At 43.7% G+C, this 16,570-nt stretch overlaps 1 protein-coding gene across 1 annotated transcript; it reads left to right on the forward strand.

The window, feature by feature from the left end:
- The first annotated feature begins 12,619 nt into the window (after positions 1-12,619).
- LOC311589340 (granzyme B-like) lies at positions 12,620-15,934 on the forward strand. Its single transcript, XM_084767644.1, has 5 exons — positions 12,620-12,818; positions 13,690-13,834; positions 14,199-14,334; positions 14,462-14,722; positions 15,353-15,934. Exons 1-5 carry the CDS (start codon positions 12,764-12,766, stop codon positions 15,494-15,496), a joined length of 741 nt encoding a protein of 246 aa, XP_084623770.1. The 5' UTR covers positions 12,620-12,763; the 3' UTR covers positions 15,497-15,934.
- The last annotated feature ends 636 nt before the right edge of the window (positions 15,935-16,570 follow it).

The raw sequence follows: 16,570 nt of genomic DNA on the forward strand, positions 1-16,570 counted from the left end.
ACAGTGACATAGGGGTACAGGGAAAGGATAATATTAGATGTCAGGATGAAAATTGTCTGGTCCCTTATATTTCCAGGGACATTCATGAGGTTTTCCAGGCAAAGTATCCCATCGTAGGCTTGGGAGACATGGAGAAGAAAGGATGAAGTGAGTTTACGTTCAGCTCTCATGGCAGATGCTACAGGTTTCCCTAGAGTTTCACCACATCCTGAACTCTTAGAAAATCTCTGAGATGGGGTCCTGGGGATAAGGGGCCTGGTTATCAAGACCAGCAAGGGAAGCCGATCTTGCCTGGAGGGATATCACTAGAGATGGCTGTTCGGGAAGGAAGGAAAGGTGAGCTCCATGGCCACAGTCCACCTGAGAGCCTGAGGACTCTGACACTGGCTGCTCCACACTGTGCTTCATCTCTGTGTTGTCCTGAGTGACAGAGTCGATAATGGGGGCAGGGAGAGCAAAACAACACAGCCGTTGCTCAGGGTTAGCGGCCAGGTGGACTGTAGCCATGAGAAGTTAGGCTGTTACACTGCAAAGTATCATGGATGATTCAGTTAGCAGATGGAGAGATGTCTCTCTCAGTGGTTAAGAGTACTGGTTGCTCTTCCAAAGGACCAGAGTTCAATTCCCAGAACCAACATGGCAGCTCACAACCATTTGTAACTCCAGTCCCATAGGCTCAGATGCCTCCTTCTAACCTCTAAGGGCACCAGGCATATAGAGTGCAGAGATGTGTGTGTGTGACACACACACACACACACACACACACACACACACACACACACACACATATATATACATAATTTTTTTTAAATTTAAAAGGTGGCTTACTCTATCTATGTTAAGACCTTAGAAACCTCATTTTCATTTATTATTTTAAAATAATTGTATTTTAAAAAGAGATGCCCACATTGTGCATTTCAAATACATTGTCAAAAATTTTAATCTATCATATATGAAATCTACTTGCTTCCTCCTTTGGAGAAAGTAATCAATAATATACTTTTGAGACTTATTCCAGTTGACACATGTGAATACAGCTCACTTGCTTTACCACTTTAACATCCATGAAAATAAGTATTCATTTTTAGCACAGTTTGCTTGTTTCTAGTTTTTGCTTCTGGGATAGTTTCAGGTAGGTTCTTTAACGGGTCTCTGTGTACTGCATGCTAATGAACCTCTCTAAGAAAATCATTGCAATATTGGTGAGTTTTATGATTGCTTCGAAAATCTGTTAGCCCTTTGAGATTGGTTCAAGGAAACATCAGTCAAGCCTCTTTGATACCTAATATTGAGTCAATTGTCGTTCAACAATGAATATTTTTAGAGGTATTGCATTTTACCAGGTAGATGCTTATAAACATTGTCTCCCATTCCAAACTTGCTTTGAAATTTTATTGAACGGAAGTTTCAAATGTTAAAAGAGTTGAATGTATCAGCTTATTCTTATTGTTTTTGAACTCATATGTTTGGTGGAAAATGGACAAAGTCTTGTGTTGGCATGGCTCCTCATTATTTTTTATAAGACTCAAGCACTCTAAAACATCAGGACATGTGAGCCCCTAACTCAGTGCGAGGGTCAGAAAACACTTCTCATCTTCAACTGTAGATTTTGCATAACTGCCAAATATTTATTTCCAGGAAAACCTTGATGACCCTATGAAAAGGTCAGATTAACCATTTATACTGTCTTGTGATTTTTTTCCTTCAGTACACTTGCTGTCGTATGTAAGCATGTGTGTGTGTGCACTCTGTTCTCCAGAGGAAAAACACCTTCGCACTCACCGTTTGGCTCCCAATGTTTTGTTTGGCAACATACACAAGAACTCTGTGTATTCCATTTGGATTAAAAATATTGTCCACGTCAGACATTCCATCTCTACCTGTGTGATGCGAAATCCTCTCCCTAGATAGATGCTAATTTCCTGGGGGTTGTTGTAGCTTGGCTCCCTCATATCAGCACCCAGAAAGGAAAGTTTCAAAATGTGCCAGACGTCGTATCCCTTTGTCTGTGATCTCAGGCCCACAATGACTCTCTCTCTCTCTCTCTCTCTCTCTCTCTCTCTCTCTCTCTCTCTCTCTCTCAAGCTGTGATGACTGTAAAATGTCAGTGGCTCTTTTGACAGAGTGAACCCCAGAGTGGTGGTTTATGGTTAAAACATTTAGTTGCAAGTTTATGGGCTAATTAAATGAATTTTCAGCCACAACCCACCCTCCTCCAGTGTTTTGCATTCTTTCTATAACACATTTCAGGGAAATACTTTTCTATTATTATACTTAAAGTACTGAGAGAACTGTCAAAATTCATTACCAATTGATTGATTAAGGCATCGGGATGCCTACTATACATCTAGAAGCCATAATGCCGAGGATTTTAATATTTACGCCTTCTACGCACTCTCCCATAATCAGCCTATTCTACATTTCCCTCAAGTACCAGTTGTGCCTTCCTCCCTTCCATCTATCCAGAGTTCAAGTTGGAATTATGTTTCCATTCAGTTGTTTTATATGGGTGTGGGGAACTTAGGATGGAAATCGCAGGGAACAGAGGAAGCACAGTGGCACACGCCAATAACCCCAGCATTCAGAAAGCTGAGGAAGGAAGGTCTGGAATTCAATGCCAGCCTGGACTACACAGCAAATTCCAGGCTAGCCTGAGCTAATCTGTAAGATCCTGTCTCAAAAAGCAAATAAAGAGGGAGTTGAAGGGGGGGATACTAGAGGATAAAAATTAATTCATCATATAAAATGACAACGCAAGGCTTACACAATTAATCTCTACTCTGAAAAGAGCACGTGGAAAGGCATCTGTCTAGGAAGGACGGTCGGTGTCATATCAGTTGGAAGTGACCAAATATTTAAAATAGACAAAGGGGATAAAATCATATGACAGATACTAAGTCATCATTAGAGTCAGAAAAACTTGGAGATGCAGCATTTCCCACCCCCTGTCCTCCGCAGGGACAGGGAAATACAAAAGTGCTCTTGGAGACATATTCCTTCTAAACAGTCCCAACCCAGTGCCTCTGGGAAGGCGCTCTCTTCTGATCCCCAGTCTCTGTCTTCTGAGGGTCCCTAAGTCACGTGTGAACTATCTGGTGCTTTCTTACAGCCTCCTCCTTTCTGTTTTGTCCCATGGACTGCCTCTGTCACAGTTCCCTCAGGACAGGAAAGCCCCCTATGCCCCTTCGAGGCATTCTGGAACACACCTGTCACCTTTGGTTACACTTTGACAGTTGTCATCACTGTCTAGTTGGTAACCACTTGACTGTTAAATGGCGAGAATGGAGCATGAGACAGGGCACAGGGAGAAGCGCCCTCTCTCTGAGGCCCAAGGTTTCCTGTGGGGACTGTAGAGCACTGAGCTGTAGAACTCTCTCTTCTAACACAGTCTTTGGCAGCATAGACATCTTGTTCCAGGGAGACTGCCATTGAAGGCCCGGGTTGTGCTTCCCTCAGTGAGGCTGACAACCTTTTCAGAATGCCATGTGCTTGGCTTTACCTGGAGGGAGGAAGGGGGCAAAACTCCCAGTCAGTTCTCAGAGATTCATTGCAAAAGGGAACAAGAGAAGGTGAAGAATAAAAGAAAGAAAGGAAGGAGGGGAAGAAGGAAGAAAGGAAGGAAGGAGGGAGTGAAGGAGGAAAGAAAAGGATGCCTAAGCATAGTGGTACACACCTTTAGACCCAGCACTCAGGATGCAGAGGCAGGCAGAGAGATCTCTGTGTCTTCAGGACACGCTTGGTATACATAGCGAGACAGTGAGGCTGTGTCTCAAAAAGAAAGGAAAGAAGGACAGAGGGAAGAAATGAAAGGAGGGAGAAAGGGAAAGTGATGGAGGGCGGGAGGGAGTGAGGGAGGGAGGGAGAAGAAAGAAAAGACCTTCCATCACAATCCCTGGTAAAACAGTAGAGGAGAAAAAACTAGACTTCTAGGGAAGCCTTCTGTGCAAAGGGAGACTTTGTGGAAGACCATCTAGGAGGGCTGCCCTGTGTGTAATTTGTGAGGGGGCTTCCTAGGAGGGTCAACTCCCAGGCTGAAACAAAGGAAGGAATGCCCCTAGCTGCACCCTCCCACTTGCTCCCACTGTGATTCCATTTGTCTTTAAAGTCAGTGTTCCTTGCTGATACACCTATGAACAGTTTCTTTTCCCTGTTTTCTGTCTTTACTACTAGCTTTTTATACCTTTTGCCTGAAGCACATTGCCTGAAGCTCTGTTTTTGTAACTGGTATGGTGCCCCTTGACTTTCAACTAGGGCTTTTAGAACACTTATATTAAATATAATTTATTTGACTTGTTTCTCTGTCACCCACCTGACTTTATGCTTTGTGCTTGTCACAACTTCTATGGAGAGGGTTGCTTTATTTGATTTAAAGTCTTCTGGATTATACAGCATTTTTAGCTTCATAGCAAAATTGAGAAGAGGCCTCAATGGTGTCCACCATAGCCCCTGACCCCACACTTCACGTGCACAGCCTCCTTCACTGTTGACTTTCTTCCCCAGCGGCACATTGTGGATGTTTACACTGACATAACAACCAACATCCCAGAGCATAACACAGAACAACCTCAGTGCTCCCCACAATCTGTTCACCTTTCCATTCCTTCTCTGTCACCCACTCTTGCCAATGATTTGACCCTTTACTGTTTCTGTACAGTTTTGCTTTTCAGTATTTCTACTGAGAATCTTAGCAAACAGCTTTGCCAGACTGGCTTTTTTTTTCATTTAACACGTCTACAGTCCCTCCATGTCATTTCATGGCATAAAAGCTCATTTTGTTTTTTCTTTCTTTCCTTTCTTCTCTCCTCTTTTTATCATTTAGCTTCTGACCTCTTCTTTTCTTGCCGTTGTTTGGGTGGATTGCATTTTTCACTTTGTCTCTTTCTTCCCCTCCTCTTATTTGGAAGTCATGTGCTTTTAGTGGTTACATAAAAATACAGCACATTTCTTTAAATTATAATAATTAAAATTTAATCAAGAAACTCAGGACTTTTCTCCTAACTCATTTTCCTCTGGTCATTTATTTATTTAAGTTTGTCTTTTTAAAAAAAATACCACTGAATATTGTGGCTGTTATTTTATAAACGAAAAGCTCATTTTCCTTTAGTGGTTTTTAATTGTTTGAGTAGTTTTAGCTTTCTGCACTGTACTCTAGTAATGTCTTCTGACAGTTCTTCAAGTTAACAATTAACTTTTCTGTTGTCTTCAATTTTGTTTTAATTATATATTTTTTTATTTTTAAAGTTCTCTCTCTCTCTCTCTCTCTCTCTCTCTCTCTCTCTCTCTCTCTCTCTCTCTCTGTGTGTGTGTGTATGAGGGCATGTACATGTGTTGTGCATGTGTGGAGATCAGAGGACAATCTTGAGTGTTCATCTTTGTTTAAGGCTGTGTAATCCAGGCTATCTGACCTGTGAGCCTATGGGATCATTCTGTCTCAACCTGAACTCTCACTGGAATTACAGGTATACAACACCCAGCTTTACATAGGTTTACAGGATTCAAACTCAGCTCCTCACACTTCTAAAGCAAGTGGTCTTACCCACAAAGACATTTGCACACTCCTCTGTTATTTATTGAAAGTTATGGGGCTGGAGAGATGGTACAGTGGTTAAGAGGACTGGCTCCTAACTAGAGGACCTTCCAGAGGACCTGGGCTCAATTTCAAGCACCCACATGGCTTCACAACTGTCTAGTGCAGGGGATTTAACACACTCACACAGACATGCAAGAGAAACACCAATGCACATAAAATTATAAAAAAGAGTAAACATACATTTATGAGTTGACTTTTTAAAAAGAAAGTTATGACATTTGATAAATTCCTACTCCCTCCAATTATCTTCAATGTTGTGATAATATGACCCAGGAAATTCCAAAATCTTAAGCACTTGTTGATCCATTTGCTCTAAAAGTTATTTTTGATGGCTCTCACTCCTGCTGTGTCTTTTTGTGAACTTGTTGGTTATATCTAGTTTGTTACTCTTAAAACAGGGGTTATGAGCCAGGTGGTGGTGGTGCACACCTTTAATCCCAGCACTCAGGAGGCAGAAGCAGGTGGATCTCTGTGAGTTCAAGGCCAGCCTGGTCTACAAAGTGAGTCCAGGACAGCCAAGGCTACACAGAGAAGCCATGTCTCGAAAAACCCAAAATAAAATAAAATAAAATGGGGGTTATGTAAAGACAAAGGGGAGGTGGTCTGGTGCAGGGAGGTCAGGGATAAGAGGCTCTCAAAGCCTAGACATTCCATTTCAGGTCACCATGTCATGGTCAAGCAAAAGCAATGTAAAAACAAATGAGGAGAGATTAATGACATGCTAAGGAAGTGTGCTGAGCCAAAGATAAATGTTCAGTATTAGAGCTAAAAAGAAGGGAATCCCAGGCCTACTTCTAGCCTATCTAGTTGACCTTGTTCTGAGCCAGTGGCCTTCATTCCTTCTCAGCCCATGTTTGTTCTATTGGGGCTTTTCTAGTGGATGAGAAGTGGACTTTGAATCAAGCAGGATGCCCGTTGGTCTCATGCCTTGCCTGACAGCCCCTGGAAGCACCTGCTGCCTCCAGAGCAGTCATAGAGAGCAGCCAGGCAAACCTTTCCCTACAACATTCAAACCATCTCACATCGGCATAGTTGACGCCCTTGGGTCCAGCCAACATTCCCTGGGAGATCAGAGTTCACTGGACAGGGCGTTCAGTAGCCACAGCCTCTTTACCAGTTTTAACTGCCAGTTTCAATGTGGTTCACAGCCCTCCCAGGCTCTAGCTGCACTTTGAGTAGGAAAAAAACTTGGTGTAACGTGATCAGAAAGGGCTCTGTGTGTGTGTGTTTGTGTGTGTGTGTGTGTGTGTGTGTGTGTGTGTGTGTGTGTGTGTGTGTTTAATCACCACCAAACAGATATCGAGCATCTACAAAATGCCAGGTACTGGACACTCAAAAGCAAGGATGATGGGCACTGTACCTCCTGCCTTCATGAAACAGTCTGGAGAAGTGCCATCAGAAGGTTCCCAAGTGCAAAAGCACACAGATGGAACCCATCTTGGTTGAGAATAATAGCATTTCCCTGTAGTTTTTGTGTGTATTGTCACATTTGAGCCCCGAACAGCAGGTATGTGGGTTAGAAATAACATGGAAACTTTGTGGTCTGAAGGTTTCCAACTCTGTACTCATTAGAACCTTGCCACTGGATGAGAAAGCGACGAGAAAAGTACAACCAGGGAAGTTATCCTTAGAGGAACAGATACAACCAGGAATGCATTTCTCAGACACCCTATAGAGTATACAGATCACTACAAACCATGACATGGAATAAGTGCCATCTATCTTTGTCTTCCTTAAGTAACACTGGATTTGTAGTGCCAGATAAAAAAGGGGAAACAGGCCCTCACCCACAAGCCATCATGGTTAGTTTACAAGCCCACAGTGACCTTTACAGACCATGCATATGGAGTGAGACATTTTATTGGTACCAGGCCCCACTGTACCTTGGAACTTCTAGCAGGACATGACCAGCAGCCACTCTCTACAAGACTTGATGTCAATCTGGGCTACTGCTTTGGAACTAAGTTTAGTTCTAGTTGTATGTGAATGCCCCCTCACCAACACACACACACACACACACACACACACACACACACTTTCTCTCTCACATTCACACAATCTCTTATTCGCACTCTTTTTACACACACATACACACATATATACACACTGTCTCATTCTCTCTCACACACATTTTCTCTGTCCTATACACACATTCCCTTACACACACTCTTTCTTTTACACACACTCGTATACATGATTCTCTCTGCTCTTTGTCTCTCTTTCTATTTGTCTCTCTGTCTCTGTCTCTCTCTGTCTCTGTCTCTGTCTCTGTCTCTGTCTCTCTCTCTCTCTCTCTCTCTCTCTCTCTCTCTCTCTCTCTCTCTCTCACACACACACACACACACACACAGACAGATACACAGAGACACAGAATCTATATAAAACTCATCTTCACATGGGAGAAATTCCTTCCTCTAGGTTCCTGTGACCCTCATGTCTTGTTGCCCATAAAGACCTTTACAGTAGACTATCTTAATGAACTGAGCACCTTCATAATGAGGGAGAGTAGTTGGCTTCAGATAACCTGTTTGTATGCTGTAAATACTCCTGAGAAAACATGTACCAAGATCATGCTAGGGAAGAGGAAATCAAAAGATACAAACAGAACACTTTAACAGCAACATGTATGCATGTGCACACACACAATATACATATATAACCATATAAAATTATATATCTTAATACACACATTATATAAATATATATGCAAATGGTATAGATATAGTTTAGTCTGGAGAAAAGTAGAAGATATATATATATATATATGATTTCAAATGATACCTTAACTCATATATATTTTTATGTTTTATATATAATTTTTATAAATTTTATTTATGTATATAATTTATTTGAGGAAATGCTCCCATAGTTTAAGTTTTTTAATCCTATAGAATAGTCTACATTTCCTTTTGATAGCTAAGGATCATACAGCCTAGAACTTGGCAATGAGGCCCCAAGACCTCAGAACGAAGTCTTCCAGCTGAGAGATACTCAGAACCACAAATGGCCCCAGACACTGTGCTCGCACTCATGGCAGCCTTCCAGAGCCAGGGCTGACATGTCTGCCAGCTTCTCCAGTTCCCTGGAGAGAAAGCACCAGGGCTCCCCAGAGCAAGCATTCTCAGATGAGCTCTGATTGTTGGAACACTTTCCTCTCCTGAAATCTGCCCACTGTGGCTTCTACCACTTCTCAAAGTGGTAAAGAAGAAGTTTTCACTCTAGCAGGAGCATATTTTACATACGTATGTCTATGTGTTTCAAAAACTATGCGACCTTTGGGTACATCACATAATATCTTTGAGTCTCTTTGATAGATGACCACGCCCATGCAGAGTGTAGAGAAGTCAGTGAGAGCGCATGTGAAGCTCTTCTGTGCAACCTTCAAAACACTTTAAGGTGTAGATTAATCTCAATGCCACTTGCCTTCTTTCTTCTCTGACTTGCCTTTCATTGCATTTGTATTTAAGACAATGTATTTAGACAAACTCTGCTACCAAGTGGCATCCTTAAGTGGTGTCAACAGGCCTGGGGAGATGGCTCAGTGGCTAAGGTGCTTGTTGAGCAAGCATATGGACATGAGTTTGGGTCCCCAGCACCCATGTAAAAGCTGAGTGGTGGCATACTCCTTTAGTCCCAGAACTCTGGGGGCAGAGGCAGGCAGATCTCTGTGAGTTCAAGGATGAACCACAGTAAGCATCAGACTAGCCAGGGCTACATAGTGAGACCCTGTCTTTGAAACAAAATTAAAAGCAGTTGCAGGTGTCTGAATTGCCTCAGATAGCTGTAACCCTAACACTGGGAGGCAGACATGGGTGGATTCCAGGTCCTCATTGACCAGCAGTCAAACTAAAACAGCAAGTGTTATGTTCAGTGAAGAAACACTCTCAACAAGTAGGCTGGAGAGCAATTTTGATGAAGATGTACCTGTATCAGTTTCTGGCTTGTGAGTGCTCACACACAAATTGTTTCAGATATCTATGATGTGCCCTGCCCCCTCTTATCTGTTTTCTACATAAGTCATCTGGGAATTAACAAACACTCGAGACTCTTTTCTGAGGTGCCCAGCAGATGCCAGGTTGAGCATCTTGTAGGAAAGGGCTTACCCTTCCCTTCTTAACTCTTATAACCTCAACAGGGAAAATAAAAAGGACCATCTTCCTTCCTCTGTGAAGACTGAGTTAAAGGCGACAACTCTAGGTAGAAAGGAACTAAGCTAAAGACGTGCATTGACACGGACCCCAAGGGTTATTGAGTAATTTGTGTAGATGTTTATTGTACTTCTAGCTACAGAGTCAGAGCTATAGCATATGATACCAAAGGGAGCTAAATGTACAATTCCTTAAGGCCCCCAGGAACTAACTACTCAGGGCCTTGGTGGATTTACCATGGCCTAGCAACTGATCCTCAGCCTCCCAGACTTAGAAACTTAAGCTGAGAAAACATTAAACATGTGTAGTTTCTAGACATATCGGAGGTTCTGATAAGTGATTACAAATGGAAATGTGGTCAGAACAATGATGTCACTAATTTCTTAGTATCACCCGTGGGAAGGTAGAGCAACACCACTGTGCCATTCCTATGCAGTTCTTGGAGTCAGGTTTCTGCAATGCATGGTTTCTCAAAGAGAGTGCTTGGCTCAGATTCTCTCCTATGTTAATCGAGATTTCATGGGTCTTTTGTGAGTTATTTGGTCAGAAACAGAGAAACTAAATATTAGAGTTATTTACAACTGAGTTATCACATAAAGACTGAATGATAAATGATAAGACACATGAATTATTAGGCATGAGTTGAAGTGATAAAGGGAAAACCACAAGTTTTGCAGTTATAAACCCATGCTTCTGGTAAGTGATTCAGCAGCATACATCTTACTTGCCTCAAACCAAACTATTTGCCACATCCTAAGATGATGTGGTCAGAAGGTTCACAGCATGAGACCCCAAGAGAGAGGATGAGAAGAGCCCATCTTTCTAGAAGGTTCAGATGTGAGTTCTGTCTTCCCATTTGTAGAAACAAACCACTTTAAAGAAAAGACGTGGCCTTGATGGGCAAAATCTACAGTCCCCAGTTTTCTCTGATTTCCAACACAAAATTCCAGAGAAAACAAAGAGTAAAGAATGACCTAGTCACACTGGAGATGTTTTAAATGACATATTTTTAAATGATCTTAGATGTTAGGAAGTTCACAAAGGTTTTTCCTTTCTTAAAGCTATTCAGAGCTGAGAGAAACTTTGAGAAGGAACTAAGAAAGGTCAGTAAGAACATACAAAAGAGTAGAAAATATTTATAAACACATCAGAGTTTTCACCCTGAAAAGGTCCATAACTAAGATGAAAGCTTCTCTAATGGGATTCAACAGCAAATTTGAGCAGAGGGAGACATCAGTGAAATGCATGCTGGTCACTGGGCTCAGCAGGTAAGATTGCTTACTGCTCTTGCCGAGGACTCAAGTTCACTTCCCAGCACTCATGCCATGTGGCTCCAGGCCCAGGGGACCCAATACCCTTTTCTGTCCTCCACAGGCATGACATCTGTGTGCATATACCCATACACACATGCTTGCATTTGAAAAATAATTAAAAATAAAATAAATCCCCTTTTAAAAAGATCACAATGTTGGTGCATCACCAGTAGACTAGCTCAAGCAGGAAAAAATACCTAAGTTGGGAGGCAGATCTGATGACGTGTGGCATTCAGCCATAATAAAAATGGAGGCATGACCATAGTTTGTTAAGTATTCTGTGATGTGATCAAAAAACTAAATCTAAGAATTCATAGAATAAGCTGTGATTAAGAAATAAAACCTTTAAAAAAAACCTTAAAGGCATAGAAGACCTATTCCATAAAATAGAAAATTTCCCAAATTGCTGCAAAGAAGTGGACATCTAAACACAAGATGCATTTAGGAACCCAAGGAACCCAAGGAGAAAGGAACAGAGAACACTCTCTCCACAGCACACTTTAGTTAAAATGTCAGCAATACAACCAAGACACTAAAAGATGAAAGAGGAGCACAGGAATCCATTTACAAAGACAAGTTCATCATAATAACATCAGACTTCTCTGCAGAAACCAGAAAAGCGGAGGCAGAACGGAATGAATAGATCTCAAGCCAGAAGAGTAAGTAACTGCCAACAAAGACTATGATCTCCAGCAAAATCAGTGCAATAGTAAATACAAGATAAATACAAACTAAAGCAATTCATGACCACGAAGGCAGCATTGCAAGATAAGCTCAAAGGAATTAGAGACATGAGTACTGTGTTTCTATCATTTCCATCTCACTGTCTCCTACAGCTCCTCCCAGGACTCCCTCCCCTCTCCCTCCCTCCCTCCCTCCCTCTCTCCCCCTCCCTCCCCCTCCCTCTCTCTCTCTCTCTCTCTCTCTCTCTCTCTCTCTCTCTCTCTCTCTCTCTCTCTCTCCTCTCTAAATGCAGCCTATAAGTTCACTTAGTGTTGCTTGTGTGTAAATGTGTTTAGGGCTGGCCACTTGGAACTGCATAACCTATCAGGAGGTTTATTCCTATAGACAATTGACTCCTTCGTGGCTATTAATTGGCTGTTGCTCTTCGTCTAGGAGAGGGGCCTTGCGCTCTCCCCCACCCACACTGGAATGCCAGTTGGTGTTGTCACTGTGTGTAGGTCTTGTATAGGCAGCCATGTTGCTTAGATTTCATGGAGGCAGCAGTCTTGCCATGTCTTTCAGCAGACCGCTTAGTCTTCTGGGTCTCATGATCTTTCTATGCCCTTTTCTGTGACGTTCTCGGAACCGTATGTATAGGAACTGTGTTGTGGATGTATGGACTGGGGGTGGACACCCCACAGTCTGTTATTCTCTGCATTTTGACCAGTGTGTGGATATCTGATACCGTACCCTCAAGCCCCACCCTTGTATTCCTGCCATGGGCTGTAAGTGGTGATGCTCTGAGCCACGAGCTGTGGGTTCTGCTGTGGTTACCTCATGATTCTCACACGAGCACCCAGATTACGTCATCAGGCCGAGGCAGTGGGGGTAGGAAGTCTCATAAGAAAGCTTTTGGCGACAAAGTGTCATAAAAGCAGACAGAGAGGCATAAGGTTGCTGAACCTTCCTCCTTCCGCTCCTGGAGGTTAAAAGAGAGCAAGGACAACACTCTTAAAGCTGGGACGTTGGTGGTCTTCCTTCCAAGGAAGATGAAGCTCCTCTTGGTCCTGTTGGCCTTCTCTCTGGCCCCCAGGACACAGGCAGGTGAGTGAGCAACACTTCCCTTTGGTGGCTGGCCTAACCCTGCTGTCACCGGTAGTGGGAGGGCAGAGGGTTTTCTCAGGAAGAGCCATTGAGTGCTATGTCCTCCCTGAACCATGCCTTTGTCATCTGGAAAGTGGGTTTCCCTAGATGCACATGGTAAAGGGTAGGCTCTTGCAAAGTGGAACACGTTGTGTTCTCCAGGAGCAGACAGAACGGGCCTGGCCTCTGCATCTATGATGATACAGGACCTCCCCTCACCACGTACTCATCAAAGAAGCCTAGGTGTCGGTGGTCCCTGTCCCTAGAACAAGTGATTTTGCTGAATACCAAGTCACTAGGTCCCTTCCTCCAACTCTGGGCTTTCCAGGCTTCTGGTGGTTCCACAGTGTTCAAGCATGAGCTACTGGGCAGGCACTGATTTCTCTGCTTTCCAGAATGCCAGCACCTACATCTAGTCAGCAGTCATGAAGCCAGAGACCTTTACTGAGCAGGCCTAAGGAAACAGGATGCCACAAAGTGTGAACTGAAGCCTTGCTCTCTAGACAGCAGATCTGCCCCAGGCATCACAGGATGGTGGGAGGAAGGGCGGGGGTGCCTTAGACTCTCTGGGAACAGAAGTTGGGAGACACAAGATGAGCACTTAGGATTTCCTTGTCCAGAGATTTCCTTGCCTTCAACTATGTGGAAGAGAGATTGACAGACCAAGTTCTACATTTCTCTCCTTTTTAAGAAGGGGAACATGAGGGCATTCCTCTCAGTGCTCCGACTCCAGGCCTCCCTGGCTCCCAAATGCCTAGCAAGTCTGGAACCATCAAACAAAGCCCATCTGGTGGACTAGCAGGCACACACAGAAAGGTTGTCTTTCCTTCAGGCGAGATCATCGGGGGACACGAGGCCAAGGCCCACTCTCGTCCTTACATGGCCTTTCTTCAGGTCACGGGTCCGAAATCTCTGAGATGCGGTGGCATCCTTATACGAGAAGACTTTGTGATGACCGCGGCTCACTGTTTAGGGAGGTAAGGAGTAAGAAAGAGTCCATCATCTGGGAAGCTTCCATGGAGTCACTGCCTTCTTCTTAAGGATATTGGGATGAGAGAGGGCCTGGCAAGTCTCATGAGGGAGACACAGTCTGGCACTAGGGTCACTGCTAAGGGATCAAACACATTTCCACTGGGGTTAGCAATGCAATACAAACTAAACAATGCAGTTTGTCTTCTTAGGGCTGACTGGCTCCCGAGCACCTTGAATGCAGTTACTGGTGCTTCAGTTCTCTCAAGTTCTCTCAGCTAGAGCCCCACCCACTCTACCCCGCCTTTCACAGCTCCTGGACTGCATCCTCCCAGCTTCACATCTCTTACCTCCCCTTTGCTCTCTGCACAGCTCAATAAATGTAACACTGGGGGCCCACAACATCAAAGAACAGGAGAAGACCCAACAGATCATCCCTGTGGCAAAATTCATTCCCCACCCTGAGTATAATCCTAAGGACATCTCCAATGACATCATGCTCTTAAAGGTGAGACCTGTGCCCAGGGATTGCCCCTCCTGCTCGCATCCTGCTCAGTTCTCTCCTTTCCATCCTGATATTCATGGTGTCTCAGGCCAGCAGATGATAAGATGGACTCTTGTTTGTTTCCCAACAGCTGAAGAGAAAGGCCAAGACCACTACTGCTGTGAGGCTCCTCAACCTGCCCAGGCGCAATGCCCACGTGAAGCCAGGGGATGTGTGCTATGTGGCTGGTTGGGGAATGTTGGACCGAGTGGGTAAATACGCAAACACGTTACAGGAGGTTGAGCTGACAGTACAGAAGGATCAGGAGTGTGAATTGCTCTATCCAGATTATTATAAGAAAGCCAGTGAGATATGTGTGGGGGACCCAAAGATCAAACATGCTTCTTTTAAGGTAAGTTGGGTTGCCCTCCTCTCTGGGCTCAGTGGGAGGGGAAAAGGATTCTGGGACCTAGAGACCCAATGTCAAGAGACTCCTTTACCCACTGGCTGTGATCTTTTTTTCATGGAAACAAGAGGCACCAGGAACTTTCTAGGGCTTTCTGGGCTGACAAGGAGCTTCTGCTGTAGGCAGCTTGTGTATCAGGAGGTGTGTGCAACACATCGTGTGACTTATCGGCCCAGGCTTTAGAAAGCTATGCCCCTGAGTGTCTCAATACCACAACCAGGTGTCTCCTCAGAGCAGACACACACTTTTTTCAATGGGCTTGTCCTCCATGCCCACATCAGGCCCACTCACCTCTTCCCACTTTCTTAAACAACAGCCTGGCGATGAGGGTCCCTCACACCTTCATGAAGAGTGGTTCACAGGCCTGGGGAAAGGGCAGAGGCAGCCTCAGGAGGGAGGTGAAGCAGTAACCATGCCCACAGTCAGGGCTGGGAAGCCAGGGTCCCCAGGCCTGCCCTCTGGCCTCCTAGAAACAGAGCATACAAGTCAGCTTCTCTGAGAGCATCCTGGCGTGAGAGGGAGGTTGGGACAAGGGTGAACAACATCTCTGTCCCCTGCTCCCCTCTCACTTCCCAGGGAGACTCTGGAGGACCTCTCGTGTGTAACAAAGCAGCAGCAGGCATCGTCTCCTTTGGGAAAACAAATGGTTTAGCTCCACGGGTCTTCACCAGAGTCTCAAGTTTCCTGTCCTGGATAAAGAAAACGATGAAACGCAGCTAACTACAAGAAGCAAACTGGATCTCTTTCTGACTAGCCATGTACCCTACATCTGAGTCCAGCATTGTTCTAGGGCAGATGCCCGCAAGTGAATAAAGGAGACTTTGCGGAGTGGAAAGACTGTTTCATGTCCACTCTTAGGGACCAACTCTGTGCCTGGAAGGCCAGTGGCACACTCCTCTGACACCCTGCTGTGACAGCCCAGCTGACAGCTTCCTATTGTAGTTTGCATTCTCTATAGGGAAAGCAGAAAGTCTGCATTTGACTCAGGCATGTGCTGTTTCCCTTCAGTGTTCTGAGAATGTTATGTAATGCAAATCATCATTAATAGCTACAGGATTTCATACAATTTCACCTAAGTAGCTGATGTGTTCTCTAAAATAGGGCAATAAATGAATAAATATAATTCCTTTTGCTTCTTTGTGATATTTTCCCCCAGTACCAAGATTTGCATGTTTTATAAAGCTAACTTCCTTATCAAATGACAGCTTTAATTTTTTATATTAATTGTATATTTTCATGCTACAACTTGACCTTATATGTATATGATGTAGCATGATTAAATCAAGCTAATTAACTTATTCATCAAGTCCAGTTTTGTAGCAAGAGCATAAATTTGTTTGATAGAAGTTTTCAAATGCACAATACATTATTATTTTTCTTTCCTTTTTAAAATTAACTTATTCAGATCACATCTCAGTTGTGCACAATGCATTATTAACTATCTGTTGTGTAGATCTGAAAAAAATTTTCATCCCCCTAATTGAAATCCTGTGCTTGTTTATTACCATCTTCTGGTTGTAATCTCTGCAGCCTCCCTTAACCACTATTTTCTCCCCTTCTACAAGTTCCACTGTTTTAGAATTTATACACAGTGAGATCATGCATTATTTTTCCCTACTATGCCTAGCTTATTTTGTTTAGGGTCATGTCAGTTTCAACTGTACATTTTAAGGGATAGAATTTTATCATCGTTTTAATGCCTGGGTAAATGAGCAGGAGAGGCGGCTCAGTGGTTTAGAGTATTTTGGTTGCTCTCGCAGAGGACTCAGGTTCAATTCCCGGTATCCACACGAT

This window comes from Acomys minous (genome assembly GCF_964271855.1).
Source record: "Acomys minous genome assembly, chromosome: 18".
Lineage (NCBI taxonomy): Eukaryota > Metazoa > Chordata > Mammalia > Rodentia > Muridae > Acomys > Acomys minous.

Coding starts and splice junctions, on each gene's coding strand:
- LOC311589340 (XM_084767644.1), top strand. CDS start 12,764: ATGAAGCTCCTCTTGGTCCTGTTGGCCTTCTCTCTGGCCCCCAGGACA. Junction 12,819..13,689: donor GGCCCCCAGGACACAGGCAG/GTGAGTGAGCAA, acceptor TCTTTCCTTCAG/GCGAGATCATCGGGGGACAC. Junction 13,835..14,198: donor GCGGCTCACTGTTTAGGGAG/GTAAGGAGTAAG, acceptor CTCTCTGCACAG/CTCAATAAATGTAACACTGG.